The sequence below is a fragment of the Balaenoptera borealis genome (assembly GCF_965194805.1).
Source record: "Balaenoptera borealis genome assembly, chromosome: 1".
NCBI lineage: Eukaryota > Metazoa > Chordata > Mammalia > Artiodactyla > Balaenopteridae > Balaenoptera > Balaenoptera borealis.
In genome coordinates, this window is record NC_138860.1 from 95,342,439 (window position 1) to 95,360,738 (window position 18,300).

General features: G+C 38.7%; 1 protein-coding gene and 1 long non-coding RNA gene across 7 annotated transcripts in view; one reads left to right on the forward strand and one right to left on the reverse strand.

Annotated features, from left to right (window-relative positions):
• Positions 1 to 734, reverse strand: part of LOC309623626 — a 37,872-nt gene extending 37,138 nt beyond the window's left edge. For both annotated transcript variants that reach the window (XR_014241432.1, XR_014241433.1), the window contains exon 1: positions 606 to 734. This is a non-coding gene — a long non-coding RNA (uncharacterized lncRNA). The remainder of the gene's footprint in view (positions 1 to 605) is intronic.
• LOC309623365 (monocarboxylate transporter 1-like) overlaps positions 1 to 18,300 on the forward strand; it is a 146,786-nt gene that overhangs the window by 107,420 nt on the left and 21,066 nt on the right. The window contains exon 1 of one of the 5 annotated variants that reach the window (XM_082380254.1): positions 848 to 1,015. The exons of 1 other annotated variant lie outside the window; for it this stretch is intronic. In XM_082380254.1, coding sequence (XP_082236380.1) covers positions 853 to 1,015 — 163 coding nt within the window. In that variant the 5' untranslated portion in view covers positions 848 to 852. Of the gene's footprint in view, positions 1 to 847; positions 1,016 to 18,300 lie in introns of those variants that run through there. 3 more of the 5 variants (XM_082380250.1, XM_082380253.1, XM_082380251.1) reach the window with 3 other exon arrangements.

An 18,300-nucleotide genomic window follows, 5' to 3' on the forward strand; every position in this document is an offset into this window, starting at 1 on the left:
CTGACTTCAAATGTTGGCCACTACTAGGTCAGTGGCCTCTGTAAAGTTACTCAACCCCTCTGAACCTCAGGTCCTTTATTTGTAAACTGTCAATAGTACCTACTCCACAGGGTCATGAGGATTCAGGTGAAGTGTTTAGTATATAATCAATCCCCCCAAAACTGCCAGCCATAATTACATCCTGTCCCAAACATTCAGTGTCCACAAAAATTTGGCCTCTCTGCAATCTTCATTTCTCCATCTTTCACACACACACACACACACACACACACACGCACACACACCCTCCCCCTCTTGGACCAATCTTGCCATCCTCTTACCCGCTCTTCTTTCCCGACTTCTGTGTACCTCAAAGACCATGGAAATCTAAATGAGGTCGCTTCTACTACTGTTGACATTTTAGGGAGCAGGAAACAGGCCCTGAGGGTTTGAGCGACTTCCCCGAGGTCACGGAACTCAAGCAGCGAGTCCACAGCCCACGCTCTTAACCTCTAGCCCTCGGCCTCTTCCCGGGTCGGAGGTGCACCCGCATGCACTCAAACCCCGCCCAGTCCCCCACTTCCAGTCACTTCCCCGCTCTTCCGCGAGCCCATCTCCCCCCACACCTGAGTCAGGCCCCGGGGGGCACGCCCCATCCGTCCTTAGCGGTTTCCCCTTTCCTCCGCCAGAGACTGAGGGTGAGGCCGACATTGGCGTCCCGCACGCGTAGTGGTGAGCGCGACGTTGCGGGGGAACACCCGACGGGAACGGGAGCCGACGCCGGCGGCCGAGGCGGAACCACACAGAAGTCAGCGCTGTGAGGGCGGGCGGAGGGGGCGGGAGCCCGTAGGGCCAACTCCGCCCCCTGCGTGCATGCTCCGGCCGGCGCGGTATAAGGCGGCGGCGCCCACCCCTCCCCACAGTGTCTGGCGAACTCCCACCGCGCGGTGGGCGCTTGGCGCCGAGAGGAGCGCCGCCCCGAGCCGCCCCGTCACGTCACGTCACGCTCACGCGGCGCCGCGACCCGCGCACAACGGTTAGATAGGTAACAGCGGGTGGCGTGCTGGGAGCCCTGGCTGCTTGGGCGGGGTGGGAGGGAGCCTCGGGGAACGGAGAGCTTGGTTTCCGGGGGGCGGGGGGCGGCCCTGCGAGGGCTTCGTGGCTGCAGCGCCGCGGAGCTGCGAGCGGTTGGTGAAGGAGGTGCGGACAGGTGTCCCGGCCAAGTGTCCCGGTCACCGGCGCGGGGAGATGAGTGAGATCGTGGTGACCTGGGGGAAATCTCTTCATCCCCACTGGGGATGCTTTCCGTCCGGAAGAGTAATGACCTGAGGCTATAAAATCTGATAGCGTTGATTAACCACTTGTCTCCAGGATCTCTAGGCCAGGTTGTGCCTGAGCGAGGGGTGGGGGTGGGGGGTGATATGGGGTGGGAGGTTGTTTTGGCGTTGTGGCATGCTACCTGTAACCTTTTTTTTTTTTTTTAACATCTTTATTGGAGTATAATTGCTTTACATTGTTGTGTCAATTTCTGCTGAATAACAAAGTGAATCAGCTATACATATACATATATCCCCATATCTCCTCCCTCTTGTGTCTCCCTCCCACCCTCCCTATCCCACCCCTCTAGGTGGACACAAAGCACGGAGCTGATCTCCCTGTGCTATGCGACTGCTTCCCACTAGCTATCTATTTTACATTTGGTAGTGTATATGTGTCCATGCCACTCTCTCACTTCGTCCCAGCTTACCCTTCCTCCTCCCGGTGTTTGCAAGTCCATTCTCTACGTCTGCATCTTTATTCCTGTCCTGCCCCTAGGTTCTTCAGAACTTTTTTTTTTTTTTTTTTAGATTCCATATATATATGTTAGCATACGGTATTTGTTTTTCTCTTTCTGACTTACTTCACTCTGCATGACAGATTCTAGGCCCATCCACCTCACTACAAATAACTCAATTTCGTTTCTTTTTATGGCTGAGTAATATTCCATTGTATATATGTGTCACATCTTCTTTATCCAGTCATCTGTCAGTGGACACTTAGGTTGCTTCCATGTCCTGGCTATTGTAAATAGTGCTGCAGTGAACACTGTGGTACGTGACTCTTTTTGAATTATGGTTTTCTCAGGGTATATGCCCAGTATTGGGATTGCTGGGTCATATGGTAATTCTATTTTTAGTTCTTTAAGGTGTTCTCCAGAGTGGCTGTATCAATTTACATTCCCACCAACAGCACAAGAGGGTTCCCTTTTCTCCACACCCTCTCCAGCACTTACTGTTTGTAGATTTTTTTGATGATGGCCATTCTGACCTGTGTGAGGTGATAACTCATTGTAGTGTTGATTTGCATTTCTCTAATGATTAGTGATGTTGAGCATCCTTTCATGTGTTTGTTGGCAATCTGTATATCTTCTTTGGAGAAATGTCTATTTAGGTCTTCTGCTCATTTTTGGATTGGGTTGTTTGTTTTTTTGATATTGAGCTGCATGAACTCCTTGTATATTTTGGAGATGAATCCTTTGTCAGTTGCTTCTTTTGCAAATATTTTCTCCCACTCTGAGGGTTGTCCTTTGGTCTTGTTTACGGTTTCCTTTGCTGTACAAAAGCTTTTAAGTTTCATTAGGTCCCATTTGTTTATTTTTGTTTTTATTTCCATTTCTCTAGGAGGTGGGTCAAAAAGGATCTTGCTGTGATTTATGTCATAGAGTGTTCTGCCTATGTTTTCCTCTAAGAGTTTTATAGTGTCTGACCTTACATTTAGGTCTTTAATCCATTTTATTTTTGTGTATGGTGTTAGGGAGTATTCTAATTTCATTCTTTCATATGTAGCTGTCCAGTTTTCCCAGCACCACTTATTGAAGAGGCTGTCTTTTCTCCATTGTATATCCTTGCCTCCTTTATCAAAGATAAGGTGACCATATGTGTGTGGGTTTATCTCTGGGCTTTCTACCCTGTTCCATTGATCTATATTTCTGTTTTTGTGCCAGTACCATACTGTCTTGATTACTGTAGCTTTGTAGTATAGTCTGAAGTCAGGGATCCTGATTCCTCCAGCTCTGTTTTTCTTTCTCAAGATTGCTTTGGCTATTTGTGGTCTTTTGTGTTTCCATACAAATTGTGAAATTTTTTGTTCTAGTTCTGTGAAAAATGCCAGTCGTAGTTTGATAGGGATTGCACTGAATCTGTAGATTGCTTTGGGTAGTATAGTCATTTTCACAACGTTGATTCTTCCACTCCAAGAACATGGTATATCTCTCCATCTGTTTTTATCGTCTTTAATTTCTTTCATCACTGTCTTATAGTTTTCTGCCTACAGGTCTTTTGTCTCCTTAGATAGGTTTAGTCCTAGGTATTTTATTCTTTTTGTTGCAGTGGTAAATGGGAGTGTTTCCTTAATTTCTCTTTCAGATTTTTCATCATTATTGTATAGAGATGCAAGAGATTTCTGTGCATTAATTTTGTATCCTGCTACTTTACCAAATTCATTGATTAGCTCTAGTATTTTTCTAGTAACATCTTTAGGATTCTCTGTGTATAGTATTGTGTCATCTGCAAACAGCGACAATTATACTTCTTCTTTTCTGATTTGGATTGCTATTATTTCTTTTTTGTCTCTGATTGCTGTGCCTAAAACTTCCAAAACTATGTTGAATAATATTGATGAGAGTGGGCAACCTTGTCTTTTTCCTGATCTTAGTGGAAATGGTTTCAGTTTTTCACCATTGAGAATGATGTTGGCTGTTGGTTTGTCATATATGACCTTTATTATATTGAGGTAAGTTCCCTCTGTGCCTACTTTCTGGAGGGTTTTTTATCATAAGTCGGTGTTGAATTTTGTCAAAAGCTTTTTCTGCATCTATTGAGATGCTCATATGGTTTTTCTCCTTCAATTTGTTAATATGGTGTATCACATTGATTGATTTACATATATTGAAGAATCCTTGCTTTCCTGGAATAAACCCCACTTGATCACGGTATATGATCCTTTTAATGTGCTGCTGGATTCTGTTTGCTAGTATTTTGTTGAGGAGTTATGCATCTATGTTCATCAGTGATATTGGCCTGTAGTTTTCTTTTTTTGTGACATCCTTGTCTGGTTTTGGTATCAGGGTGATGGTGGCCTTATAGAATGAGTTTGGGAGTGTTCCTCCCTCTGCAATATTTTGGAAGAGTTTGAGAAGGATAGGTGTTAGCTCTTCTCTAAATGTTTGATAGAATTTGCCTGTGAAGCCATCTGGTCCTGGGCTTTTGTTTGTGGAAGTTTTTTTTTTTTTTTTTTGGTGGAAGATTTTTAATCACAGTTTCAATTTCAGTGCTCGTGATTGGTCTGTTTATATTTTCTGTTTCTTCCTGGCTCAGTCTTGGAAGGTTGTGCTTTTCTAAGAATTTGTTCATTTCTTCCAGGTTGTCTGTTTTATTGGCATGTAGTTCCTTGTAGCAATCTCTCATGATCCCTTGTACTTCTGCAGTGTCAGTTGTTACTTCTCCTTTTTCATTTCTAATTCTGTTGATTTGAGTCTTCTCCCTTTTTTTCTTGATGAGTCTGGCTAATGGTTTATCAATTTTGTTTATCTTTTCAAAGAACCAACTTTTGGCTTTACTGATCTTTGCTATCGTTTCCTTCATTTCTTTTTCATTTATTTCTGATCTGATCTTTATGATTTCTTTCCTTCTGCTAACTTTGGATTTTTTTTTTTCTTCTTCCTCTAATTGCTTTAGGTGTAAGTTTAGGTTGTTTATTTGAGATGTTTCTTGTTTCTTGAGGTAGGATTGTATTGCTATAAACTTCCCTCTTAGAACTGCTTTTGCTGAATCCCATAGGTTTTGGGCTGTCGTGTTTTCACTGTCATTTGTTTCTAGGTATTTTTTGATTTCCTCTTTGATTTCTTCAGTGATCCCTTGGTTATTTAGTAGTGTATTGTTTAGCCTCCTTGTGTTTGTATTTCTTACAGTTTTTTTCCTGTAATTGATATCTAGTCTTATAGCGTTGTGGTCAGAAAAGATACTTGATACGATTTCAATTTTCTTAAATTTACCAAGGCATGATTTGTGACCCAAGATATGATCTATCCTGGAGAATGTTCCATGAGCACTTGAAAAGAAAGTGTATTCTGTTGTTTTTGGATGGAATGTCCTATATATATGAATTAAGTCCATCTTGTTTAATGTGTCATTTAAAGCTTGTGTTTTCTTATTTATTTTCATTTTGGATGATCTGTCCATTGGTGAAAGTGGGGTGTTAAAGTCCCCTACTATTATTGTGTTGCTGTCAATTTCCCCTTTTATGGCTGTTAGCATTTGCCTTATGTATTGAGGTGCTCCTATGTTGGGTGCATAAATATTTACAATTGTTATATCTTCTTCTTGGATTGATCGCTTGATCATTATGTAGTGTCCTTCTTTGTCTCTTGTAATAGTCTTTATTTTAAAGTCTATTTTGTCTGATATGAGAATTGCTACTCCAGCTTTCTTTTGATTTCCATTTGCATGGAATATCTTTTTCCATCCCCTCACTTTCAGTCTGTATGTACCCCTAGGTCTGAAGTGGGTCTCTTGTAGACAGCTTATATACGGGTCCTGTTTTTGTATCCATTCAGCCAGTCTATGTCTTTTGGTTGGCGCACTTAATCCATTTACATTTAAGGTAATTATCGATATGTATGTTACTGTTACCATTTTCTTAATTGTTTTGGGTTTGTTATTGTAGGTCTTTTCCTTCTCTTGTGTTTCCCACTTAGAGAAGTACCTTTAGCCTTTGTTGTAAAGCTGGTTTGGTGGTGCTGAATTCTCTTAGCTTTTGCTTGTCTGTAAAGGTTTTAATTTCTCCATCGACTCTGAATGAGATCCTTGCTGGGTAGAGTAATCTTGGTTGTAGGTTTTTCCCTTTCATCCCTTTAAATATGTCCTGCCACTCCCTTCTGGCTTGCAGAGTTTCTGCTGAAAGATCAGCTGTTAACCTTATGGGGATTCCCTTGTATGTTATTTGTTGCTTTTCCCTTGCCGCTTTTAATATTTTTTCTTTGTATTTAATTTTTGAGAGTTTGATTAATATGTGTCTTGGCGTGTTTCTCCTTGGGTTTATCCTGCATGGGACTGTCTGTGCTTCCTGGACTTGATTATTTCCTTTCCCATATTAGGGAAGTTTTCAACTATAATCTCTTCAAATATTTTCTCAGTCCCTTTCTTTTTCTCTTCTTTGAGACCCCTATAATTCAAATATTGGTACGTTTACTGTTGCCTCAGAGGTCTCTGAGACTGTCCTCAATTCATTTCATTCTTTTTTCTTTATTCTGCTCTGCAGTAATTATTTCCACTATTTTATCTTGCAGGTCACTTATCCGTTCTTCTGCCTCAGTTATTCTGCTATTGATTCCTTCTAGAGAATTTTTAATTTCATTTATTGTGTTATTCTTCATTGTTTGCTCTTTAGTTCCTCTAGGTCCTTGTTAAACGTTTCTTGTATTTTCTCCATTCTGTTTCCAAAATTTTGGGTCATCTTTACTATCATAACTCTGAATTCTTTTTCAGGTAGACTGCCTATTTCCTCTTCATTTGTTTGGTCTGGTGGGTTTTTACCTAGCTCCTTCATCTGCTGCATATTTTTCTGTCTTCTCATTTTGCTTAACTTACTGTGTTTGGGGTCTCCTTTTCGCAGGCTGCAGGTTTGCAGTTCCCTGTTGTTTTTGGTGTCGGCTCCCAGTGGGTAAGGTTGGTTCAGTGGGTTGTGTAGGCTTCCTGGTGGAGGGGACTGGTGCCTGTGTTCTGGTGGATTAGGCTGGATCTTTTCTTTCTGGTGAGCAGGGCTGCGGCCGGTGGTGTGTTTTGGGGTGTCTCTGACCTTATTATGATTTTAGGCAACCTCTCTGCTAATGGGTGGAGTTGTGTTCCTGTCTTGCTATTTGTTTGGCATGGGGTGTCCAGCACTGGAGGTTGCGGTTGTTGAGTGGAACTGGGTCTTAGCGTTGAGACGGAGATCTCTGAGAGCTCTCGCCAGTTGATATTATGTGGGGCCAGGAGGTCTTTGGTGGTCCAATGTCCTGAACTCGGCTCTCCCACCTCAGAGGTTCAGGCCTGACACCTGGCCAGAGCACCAAGACCCTTCCTCATGTTTAGACTTCCATCACCCATCTGGCAGGGAGCAAGCCTCCTCAAAGCCCACGCAGCCGTCTTCCGGGAGGAAACACCAAACCCAACAGAAGCCTGCAAGACAAAAGCAACTCAGCAAGATCCCCTGACAGCTGAGAGCACGTTTTCTTCCTCTTTTTCTTTGATCTGTTGCTATACGCACTCTGCCCAAAACAACATCAAGTTTCTCAAGCTTTGCTTCCCATCCTATGAAAAGTTGGGCGCAGGGCCACTGTAACCTTCTAATCTTTAAACTCTTTTAAACTTTTTTCCCTCTTCCTTTGACTCATCCTGAGTTCTACCCCATTCTTGATTCTCCGTGACTTTGTCCATAGAAATTCCATTTTCTCCTCAAATCCTACCTATCCCTTGTCTCCATTGTATTTTTAAAAAATATTTATTTATTTAGGCTGCGCCAGGTCTTAATTGCGGCACGTGGGATCTTTTAGTTGCAGCATGTGGACTCTTAGTTGTGGCATGCAGACTTCTTGTGGCATGGATGTGGGATCTAGTTCCCCAACCAGGGATCAAACCCAGGGCTCCTGCATTGGGAGCATGGACTCTTACCCACTGGACCACCAGGGAAGTCCCTCCACTGTATTTTTTGTATTATGTGAATCTTTACACTTGTATTATTTTTGCTTACTTTCTCTCCTCTGTTGTAAGTTTCTAAGGTAGTAGCTGTCTTTGAAGTTCCCATAATGCATAGTTAAATGGAACAGTGTGTCTTGAGCAACTTTTTGGCTAATTACCGTGACCCATGGAATTCTCTCTTCTTGTGGATCCAGTAATATCTGTTACTTTATTTAAATTAGCACCAAACCTTGTCTTCAGTAATTCCCTCTAAGGTGTAGGCCTTTGTCATGCCAATTGCCGGTAACCCCTCTAGAGGTTGATGATTCAGATTTAGGATGCAAATTAGAAATGCACAATTTTACCTCGCTCTGTTGTGATTGCACCTTGCTGATGTTTGTCATTTTTCATACAGAAAACAGCCCCCTAAGGGGAGCAGATTAACAGTTTACTGTATTTTTTTTAGGAAAGTAAAATAGATTGTTGAAATTACTGTAAGTGTATTATAAAGTGATTTTTGTTTTACTGACAGTATATTCTAGGACTTACATCGTCAGCATTTAAAGACTTAAGTTTAACCTATAATCGTATTTTGAGGTAACAAAATTTCATTTTTGATACTTTTTTAGTGTCCAGAAATGCCCTTTAAAACAACTTTGCAAATAACTATTTATCTGTGCTTAGTGTAAGTAGTGCTTATGTTAGACAAACAATACTTAATTTATTAGTCTTTTGTGGATTATCAGGTACTTTACAAAAACAACTTTGTTACTTCTTTGAAGTAGTGGGCTCAGATGTAGTAGTAATAATGATGTTCAGACTCAGTGATGGATATTAAACAATTATGTATACAGGAAAGAACTGAAAGGAGACAAATGTAATTGTCTTGAATTTGGGATGAAAAAAAATTTTTTTAACATCTTTATTGGAGTATAATTGCTTTACAATGGTGTGTTAGTTTCTGCTTTATAACAAAGTGAATCAGCTATACATACACATATACCCCCATATCTCCTCCCTCTTGCTTCTCCCTCCCACCCTTCTATCCCACAAAAATATGGAACACTTCACGAATTTGTGTGTCATCCTTGCCCTGGGGCCATGCTAATCTTCTCTGTATCATTCCAATTTTAGTATATGTGCTGCCGAAGCAAGCACTGGGATGAAAACTTTAAGAATGATGAGTAAAGCATAGAGGTAAAATTTTAGTCTTTATTCATAAAAACCTATGAGATACTTTTAATAAAACCAACTATAAAACTATTAAAAATTATGAAGCTAATTATAGTGTTAAATATTTCAGTAAGCAGTTCAAGTCATACTTTTTTTTTTTTTTTTTTTTCAAGAAAAGGAAAAACAACTTTCTCTGCTGTCTTCCTCCTTGTGACTACTTATTTTCCCAACTTGGCCTGAAGGAACTAGGTGTGAAGTAGATAACCAGCAGTGGTATACTAGCATTTCTATTCAAAAGGAGTAATGTAGATGACCATAACCCTAACTCCGTACCTGTTTATTTATTATTTTAAAGTAGTCAGTACATTTGTGCTTCAAACCCTGGGACAAAATCAGTCATATATTAATAAATAAAAATAGTGTATTTAGGTTTTGGAGAGTCTACTTTGGATTACAGAAAACAATGTTTATAGATTATAGTCTAGATTATAATCTGGAATTCTACTGAACAAAATTCTCCTGTATAGTGTAAAGGACTTCAAAGGACACAGTCTCTAACTTCCCTTTCTTCACTATTACTTCAGATTTTTATGTCCTTTCTAAAATGTGAAGAAAATTGGTATTTAGAAATCATGCCAAAATAAAAAATTTCAAATAACAAAGACAGGAATTTGGTAATTTGGCAGAATTGTGTTGAGTCCACGTCTAGGTTTTGAATTTTTTTATCCATAATTTTTCTTTTGAATGCTCGTATTTTTTATTCCCTTTCTTCTTCTCTCTGAATCTTTTTCTTCCTGAAGATACTTGCAGTTTTAAATTTAATTTTGACACCGTGGAATAAAGTTTTTAATACAAGACAGTGTTATTATTAAAACTGATGAAACAGTTCTTGGTGACCAAAAATTGTGACCTTAAAAAGCAAATTGTGGGAATTCCCTGGTGGTCTAGTGGTTAGGACTCGGCGCTTTCACTGCTGTGGCCCGGGTTCAATCACTGGTCGGGGAACTGAGATCCCGTAAGCCAAGTGGCATGGCCAAAAATATATAAATAAACAAACAAACAAATAAATAAATAAAAGAAATTGTGAGAAATCATAACCGGCAATTAAGCTCAAAGTTTAATCACATTCAACAAGTATTACATTAGCTGTTCCAACTGAACCTTACTGCATCAAACAGCTCTAGTATCACAGAGTATGTATGTAAATTTAAGTGTAAATATTCTGAGATTAATTAACCTTTAATGTTTTTTTTACTCTTAATTCAGAAAAAAATTTGTGAAATTCATGCCATGGAGCATTTCTATTTAACCTCAGAACCCAGATTGTTTCCTTTGAACTGAGTTGTTTTAGCTTCTATTAACTCAAATGGAAATTTTAGAAATCTTGGAGATATTTTTATTATCCTACCTTCAGCATACGTAGGCGAAATGCTCTGGGACAGGTAGTCTTCATTTTCAGATGGTGGTATAGTTTTATGGAATTATTTTGCAAATCCTCAGTTTCATATGTACCCTGAATTTAGAATGAGCTCTCCTAAGATGAGACTGGATGCCTCAGGACTTATTTAACTGACTCATTTTATGCAAATCCCCTTCTCCATCATTTTTTAAAAATTTCTTATTGAAGTATAGTTGATTTTCAATATTGTGTTTCAGGTCTATAGCAAAGTGATTCATATACTGTGTGTATGTGTGTGTGTATATATGTATATGTATGTATGTATGTATATATATATATATATACACACATACACTTTTTCAGATTCTTTTCCATTATAGGTTATTACAAGATACTGAATATAGTTCCCTATGCTATACAGTAAGTCCTTGTTTATCTATTCCCTTCTCCTTCTTTACAAAAGAAAGACTACCTCACTCATCTCTGTTCTTACCCTGGTGTGCTGTTCCATGCTATAAAAATCTTTGGGGAACAATCCAAATAAAGGGAAAAACCCAGAATGCATAGCTCCAGAGAGAGAATTTTGAAGGAGACAGGAATAGGTTGTAACAGGAATGTTTTTCAACTCACTGCTTTGAATTTGTAGGGAAGGAAAACTTTTCCCTTCTTACCTTCTAAGCTCTGTGGTTGGTCTAATAATTAAATAATAAATAAATTGACATAAGGCAGATTAACAGCAGAAAAACAGTTAATTTCATACATATGCAAGCCCACAAAAATATAACACTTGAGACTTCCCTGGTGGCGCAGTGGTTAAGAATCTGCCTCCCAATGCAGGGGACACGGGTTCGACCCCTGGTCCAGGAAGATCCCACATGCCGTGGAGCAACTAAGCCTGTGCACCATAACTACTGAGCCTGTGCTCTAGAGCCTGCAAGCCACAACTACCGAGCCCACGTGTCACAACTAATGAAGCCCGCGTGCCTAGAGCCTGTGCTCCGCAACAAGAGAAGCCACCGCAACAAAGAGTAGCCCCCACTTGGAGCAATTAGGGAAAGACTGTGTGCAGCAACGAAGACCCAATGCAGCCAAAACTAAAAAAGATAAATAAATAAATAAATTTATTGAAAAAAATATGACACTCAAAGAAGTAACCTACGCAGGCAGCTTTTATACCTTTTAGACAAGGAAATAATATATCTGTGAAGAATTGACAAGAGAAAGCATTTGGGCTTGGGTGGCATATTAGTGAAGAAGTAACAAGGTTTGTTTATACAGCCTTCTCGGCCCTAAACTCACTATCTCTGATAATAAGGATGCCTGCTATCCTCCTGGTACTGGGAGGGTAACTTTCGAATGGGAGATTTCCTGCTATTGGGGACAAAGGAGGTCAGAATGTCCATCTTGTACTGGCTGTTGCTTAAGTTACTTTAATTCAAAATAAACAATATACCAAATAGCATATTTTGGGGTGACATATTCTATTACCTTTCAAATTCAAATGAGGTCACACCTTTTCTGATAGTGAGGACTGGCCAGTTATATAGTGGCCATTTTCCGTAAACTGAATGAGCCCAAGTGCCAAGGTTTGTTTGTTTTGTTTGTTTGCTTGTTTTTATTTATGGCTGTGTTGGGTCTTCGTTTCTGTGCGAGGGCTTTCTCTAGTTGTGGCAAGCGGGGGCCACTCTTCATCGCGGTGCGCGGGCCTCTCACTATCGCGGCCTCTCTTGTTGCGGAGCACAGGCTCCAGACGCGCAGGCTCAGTAGTTGTGGCTCACGGGCCCAGTTGCTCTGCGGCATGTGGGATCTTCCCAGACCAGGGCTCGAACCCGTGTCCCCTGCATTGGCAGGCAGATTCTCAACCACTGCGCCACCAGGGAAGCCCAAGTGCCAAGGTTTTGACAATGATATATTTAACGCACATATAACACAATATACAATATGCCAGAAATTACATGTTTGCAACTATCAAACTTATACAGTTTAGTAGTCAATGTGTAAGGAAGTACAGTTTCCAAAGTTCATTTTGGGGCAAAATGGTTGAAGACCACAGGCTTGGGAGCCACTTGTACACACACTTAGTTCCTTTCAAAGTAAATCTAAGAGATTAAGAGAAGATATAATGGTATAATTTAGGACATTATATCAGCAAAGAATTTTGCTTGATTTTTTTTTCTTTCTTACACCAAATGTGATTCTTATAAAAAGCCTGTAGTTGTGGAAGAGAATTAATTTGGTAGCTCTATCTAAAAGACCCCAGGCAAAGGACATTATGGGATGTGACAGTATTTTCCTGAGCAAAAACAGAAACTAAGCTAGGGACCAAATTCCTGCATCAGAACCAACCAGGACCAACAGAGACCTTTACCAAGGATGAATCATGCTTTGGGAGATGAGGGCCCAGTGGCATTGGGGAAACTTTGAAATGGCTCTTACATCAATCATATCTCTTCTGCAGGTGAAATTTACTATATGTCCTATACTCACTCGAGGACTTTCACTTATCCTTGTTTGTCTCCGTCAGTGAATGGGAATGGGCGGAAAATTGTATTTCTAATAATTTCATGGTATAATCTTACCCATTCTGATGAACAGTCAAAATAAACAGAAATCTCTGAAGGAGATGAATCTGTAATTGCTACCAGGCCATAGAGTAATGGTGCTTTCATGTTCTGATTTGATTCCATCAATTTCTGGGCTTGAGCAGCTACTTAGAAAGTTGTAAATGTTAGGAGGCGATATCTGGGCTATTTGTGCCAAATCACTTTAAAGGACTTGAAACAATCTGATTGTGTCTGAGCTCCTGTAAACAGGACTATCCTAGTGGAACTTGCTGGCCTTGGTCATATCCCAGTCCTGTTTATCTGACCAGGAGACCCTGGGGAAGTTTGGAACAAGGCCAGAGCCTCTTAAGGAACATTGTTGAAGAAGTCTCAGATCCTTCTGGAGGAAAAGGAGGAGTCTGAAAAGTTTGCCCAGGCTTTTTGTGGTGGCATTGCCTTGGGGTGTGTGTGTGTATCTGTTTAAATGAGATTACAAAATATGTCTTAGATATTTGTGTTCACGTGTACATATTATTAGGGATAACTAGTTCTGTAGGAGAAATTTTCGTATCTTGTATTTGTTTTTACTTGACAATCTAAAATAGATAAAGTATTTTCTGGATATTGTGGATGACCATTGTTTTAAAAGGAAAGTACTTTGCATTTGTATTTGATTAAAATTAATACAGGTACCAAATAGTATGGATTTAATGATGCAGGCTAGTGAAGAATATGGATGAATACTTAATATTTAAATGATGGGTTTATACAAATGTAGACCAGATGATTTTATGGCATACTCTAAACTATGTAAAAACAAATTCAATATTAGTTTAGAGAAAAAGTATATAATAGGATAAGCATATTCACTATGACAGCACTAATCTGATCACAGCATTAATTTATAATTAATTATAAATTACAATTATATAATTATAAATTAATGTTTGTAGTGCTTTTGTTTAGTATTACTATATCTAATATGTACATATGTAAGTAGCATTACAAATAAAATAATTTTATCAACCCAGCGATCCAGAAGAATTTTTATCTTTCCTCTTTTAAAAAGGGTCTGTACATTAAAGTACATGTGTTTTGGAACCAGACTCACTTGAATTTGGATATGGGCTCTACTGTTTAACAACTTTAGGCACATCTTCACCAATTAAATGGGGCTTCATTTAATTTTCCAAATAATATATTTGCCTGGTGTCTGCCAGAACCTATTCTAGATAATGGAAGTATATCATTGAACACAATAGATATGGTGTCTGCTCACAAGAGCATACACAGTTTAATGGGAGAGCCGGGCAAACAAATTATACTACAATGTAGGTGTTATGATAGAAGTAAGACTGGGGTCCTATGGGTGCACATAGCAGAGATGACAAGCCTGCCCCTGGCAGTTCAGGAAAAATGAGACCTGAAAGACAAATAGCAGTTAGCCAAGTGATGGGAGAGCCAGAACTAGGCACAAGGAACAGAAACGTGCAAAAGGCAGAGGATGAGAGAGGATGGCACTTTGAAGAAGTTCAAGTACTCCATTAAGGCTGGAGCATAGTGTGTGATGGAAATCAGGAAGAGATAAAGTTGAAGAGGCAAACAATGGTGAGATTAGAACAGGTTTTGAATGCTTTGATAAATTATTCGGAGGGTGATATATCTGGAGCCATAGAAGAATTTTAAGAAAAAGAGCAAAATGACCAGGCTTTACTTTCAGAAGATCACTTGGACTGCAGTGTGGAGAATGAAAAGGGGAGACCAAAAGGTGGAAAGTAGGGAAACCAGTTAGGAGGCTATTGCATTAACCCATGAGAGATTGGTGACCTGATCTAAGGTACAGTGGCTGTGAGGGTGGAGAGGAGGATAAATACAGAGCTATTCAGATTGATTAGATATGGGACATGAGGGCAAATGAGAGAAGGATGACCCCCAGATTCTGGACTGGCTAGCTGGAACTATGCAATTGAGTCATCACATAGATGATAAGGAAACCACTGGAACAGATAAGCTCTCAGTTTGCAGTGTTAATTTAGGGCAGCCTGTGTGTAGTACATGTTTAAGGATCCATTTTCCCTTCTGGCTATATTGGCATCTTTTATTTGTTCATCAAATATTTGTTGAGTATCTATTATTACATGCCAAAGGGCTAGAGATATATCACTATAAAAAGTCCCTGTTTTCATGCAGCTTATTTTTTGGTGTGGAGAGACTGACAACAATAAGAGGTAATGTGGTCTAGTAGTTAAAAGCACAAACTTGGGAGCCATTCTGATTACGTTTGAATCCCAGCTCTGCCATGTCCTGAATAAGTTCCTTAACCTTTCTGTTCTCTGTTTGCTCAACTCTAAATTGGGAGTAGTAATAGTACTTACTTCATAGGGTGGTTAGAGCATTAAATTAATCAAGTAAAGTGCTTAATCTAATGCCTGCTGCATAGAAAGCACTATATGAGTATTTGCTGTTATTTTATATATTCTTTTAGATAGGTACCATGGAGAAAAACAAAGCAAGGTAAGGAGTGGGAAGTGGGAGGTTGATCTAGGATTGATCTAGGATGATCCAGAAAAGGCTCCCTGATATGGGAACATTTGAACAAAGATTTAATTGAAGTGATATCTGGGTTAACAAAATTCTAGGCAGTGATAACCGTAAATTCAGAAACCCTGAAGGGCAAGTGTGCTTGTGACATCCTTAAAGATAGTAAGAAGGCCAGTATAGCAGGAGTGGTATAAGCCAGGAGGGACAAAGGTAGGAGATAAAGTTAGGATAAATTATATAGGCCTTTGTAGCATTTAAAAACTCTGGCTTTCCAGTCTATCTGTTCTGTGACTGGACCCCAGGCTTCAGAATTAGGCATATGAAATAGATCCAGCCAGTCAAGGCTCACACAGTGATTAGACCTGACCAAACCAAGTATTTACTTAAAGCTAATTATGCTGCCAAAGTGAACATTCTGGGACTTCTGTTGCCTGGAACGAAGCTGGAATTTTATGGAAAGTATGTAGGCTTGGAGTTACTGGCAGTCTTCTTGCCTCAGTGAGTTGAGGACCTACTTGAAAGTGAAATCAACACGGAAGAAAGTAGAACCACAAATAGGGAAATACCCCTGACCAGATCATTTGGTCCTTGTATCAAGCTGTGCCTAAAGCCAGAACCACTGCCTTAGATTTCTTGGTTACATGAGCCAAAAACATCTTCTTTTTGGTCAAGTCAGATTGAGTTAAGTTTTTGTCACTTGCCAACCTGATTAACAAAATAGGCAGAAGAAATGGAGTAACAATCAAACTGAAAAGGAGTGAATGGCCTGCAAGAAAGGAAGACAATCCAGAGAGAAGATAAAAAAGAAAGCACTTGAGAGTGCATTTTCAACAATTTGAACAATGAACGAAGAAATTAATGTCCAGGCAAGGACACAAGAAACTTGTCATATAAGCCTGGTGAAAGTATCTAGCACAAAATAGATAATTAAAAAATAGTATCTATAATGGTAATAGCTTCCATTATCTGCCACTAAATTATAAATTCTTTGGGAGCAGGAACCATATTTCAATTTTTATTGCTTTTAGTAAACTGAAGTCACTCAGATATTTGAATTGAATTTACTTTGTGCTATGCCTTGCATACTTGGGCTAGTAATTGGGAGGTAAGCCTGGGATCAGCAGCAAAGGAAATCTAACCTTAGCTCCCACATTAAGCCAGGAATCCTGGCTAAAATCATCCAGGTCCATAGCATTCCTAGCTTCTGGGAGATGCAAATTTTTTTTCTGGAAGAAAGTGCCCTCAGTTTAGGCCTTCAAGTTTCTCAGAGATTAAGATCAACCACCTAAGTTCATAAGCATTACCAAAAGAACAACATGGAAAAATTGAGAAACACATCGTCATTAGGAGATTTCAACATACTTCTCTTCAGTTATTGATAGATGAAGCAGAAAATAGAAAACTAGTAAAGATTTAGAAGATTTGAAAAAACAAAAGTTTGATTCAACAAATAAATAATTCAACCCAACAGCTAGAAAATGTATATTCTTTTCAAGCATACATGAAATATTTTCAAAAATTAATGTACCAGCCCATAAATGCCAGTCTTATAAAATATCAAAAAATTGAATTGTACCAACCTTGTCATCTTACCACAGTGTTGTTAAGTATAAGTCAATAAAGTCAAACAAAAGATTTCCTTTGGAGAGTTAAAAACCCCTGAATAACTCTGGGTCAAAGAAGAAGGCACAATGGAAATTTTTAAAACACTTAGAACAAACAATAGTAAAAATACTGTATATAAAACTACATAGTATGCAGTAAAGGTGATAAATAGAGGAAAATTTGTAGTCTTAAATGCTCATATTAGAAAAAATTTAGGGCTAAAAATTAATCAGCTAAGTAGCCATCTTATGTTTGAAAAGGAATAGAATAAATTCCAAATATGTAGGAATACAAATGATGATAAAAAGTAGTAATGGAAATCAATGAAATAAGGGGAAAGTATCATAAAATATAGATAAAACTGAGAATGTTCTTTTTTATGGGTATGCTATTAACATTTAAATTTTACCATCAATCAAGTATATGCTGGCCATATGTTCAGATTTTTGAAATAAAGATAAATGGACAGCTTTAAGGATCCAATGTATTAAACACTGAACAATATATTCAACAATTAGAAAACATCTAGGGGGTGATATAACTAAATATACTAGCACAAGTATAGGGCCAAGCCCTGCAATTGGAGGAAAAACCTGTTCAGGACAGAGAGGTTCTTGTGAAAATGTTCTTTGAAGAAAACTTATAAGATAGATAAATTCCTGAGATTAAAGGGGGGGAAAGAAGGCACAAATATTAATGATAAAGAGGATATACCTATACCCATAAAGAGATTAAAATATAAAAATTCTATGCCAGTAATTTGAAAACTTTGACAAAATGGAAGAAGCTATAGAAAAATACCCTAAAAAGACAGACTCAAAATGCAATAGAAGGAATGAATAGACCTATAATTGTTAAGAAAATTGAAGGAGATGACATGAAATCTTCCAAAAAGAAAATAAAGTGCCCAAATAGTATTACCAGTAAATTCTACCAAACTTACAAAGACTAGATCATTCTAGTCTTATATAATCTCTCCTGAGAGGAGGAAAAAAGAGAACATCTCCTAACTCACTTTATGACTGAAATCAGAAAAGGACAATATGAGAAGGGAAAATTATATTTCCAAATACTTTATGGACACATTTCAAAAAATCCAAACAAAATATTAACAAATTTAACTTAGAAATGTATTAAAAAGATGTATATTGTGACGAAGTTGGGCATATTCTAGGAATTCAAGGGTGGTTTAACATGTAAAAGATCTATAAATGTTACTCACTACTTGTACAGATGAAAGAAGAAATGCCTTGTGAAGGTATTATGAAAAAAAACAAAAAACAAAACCTGAATTCAACGGTCAATGGATTTAAAATAAATTCTTAATGAACTAAGAATAAAACTTCCTAAATCTGATAATGTATCT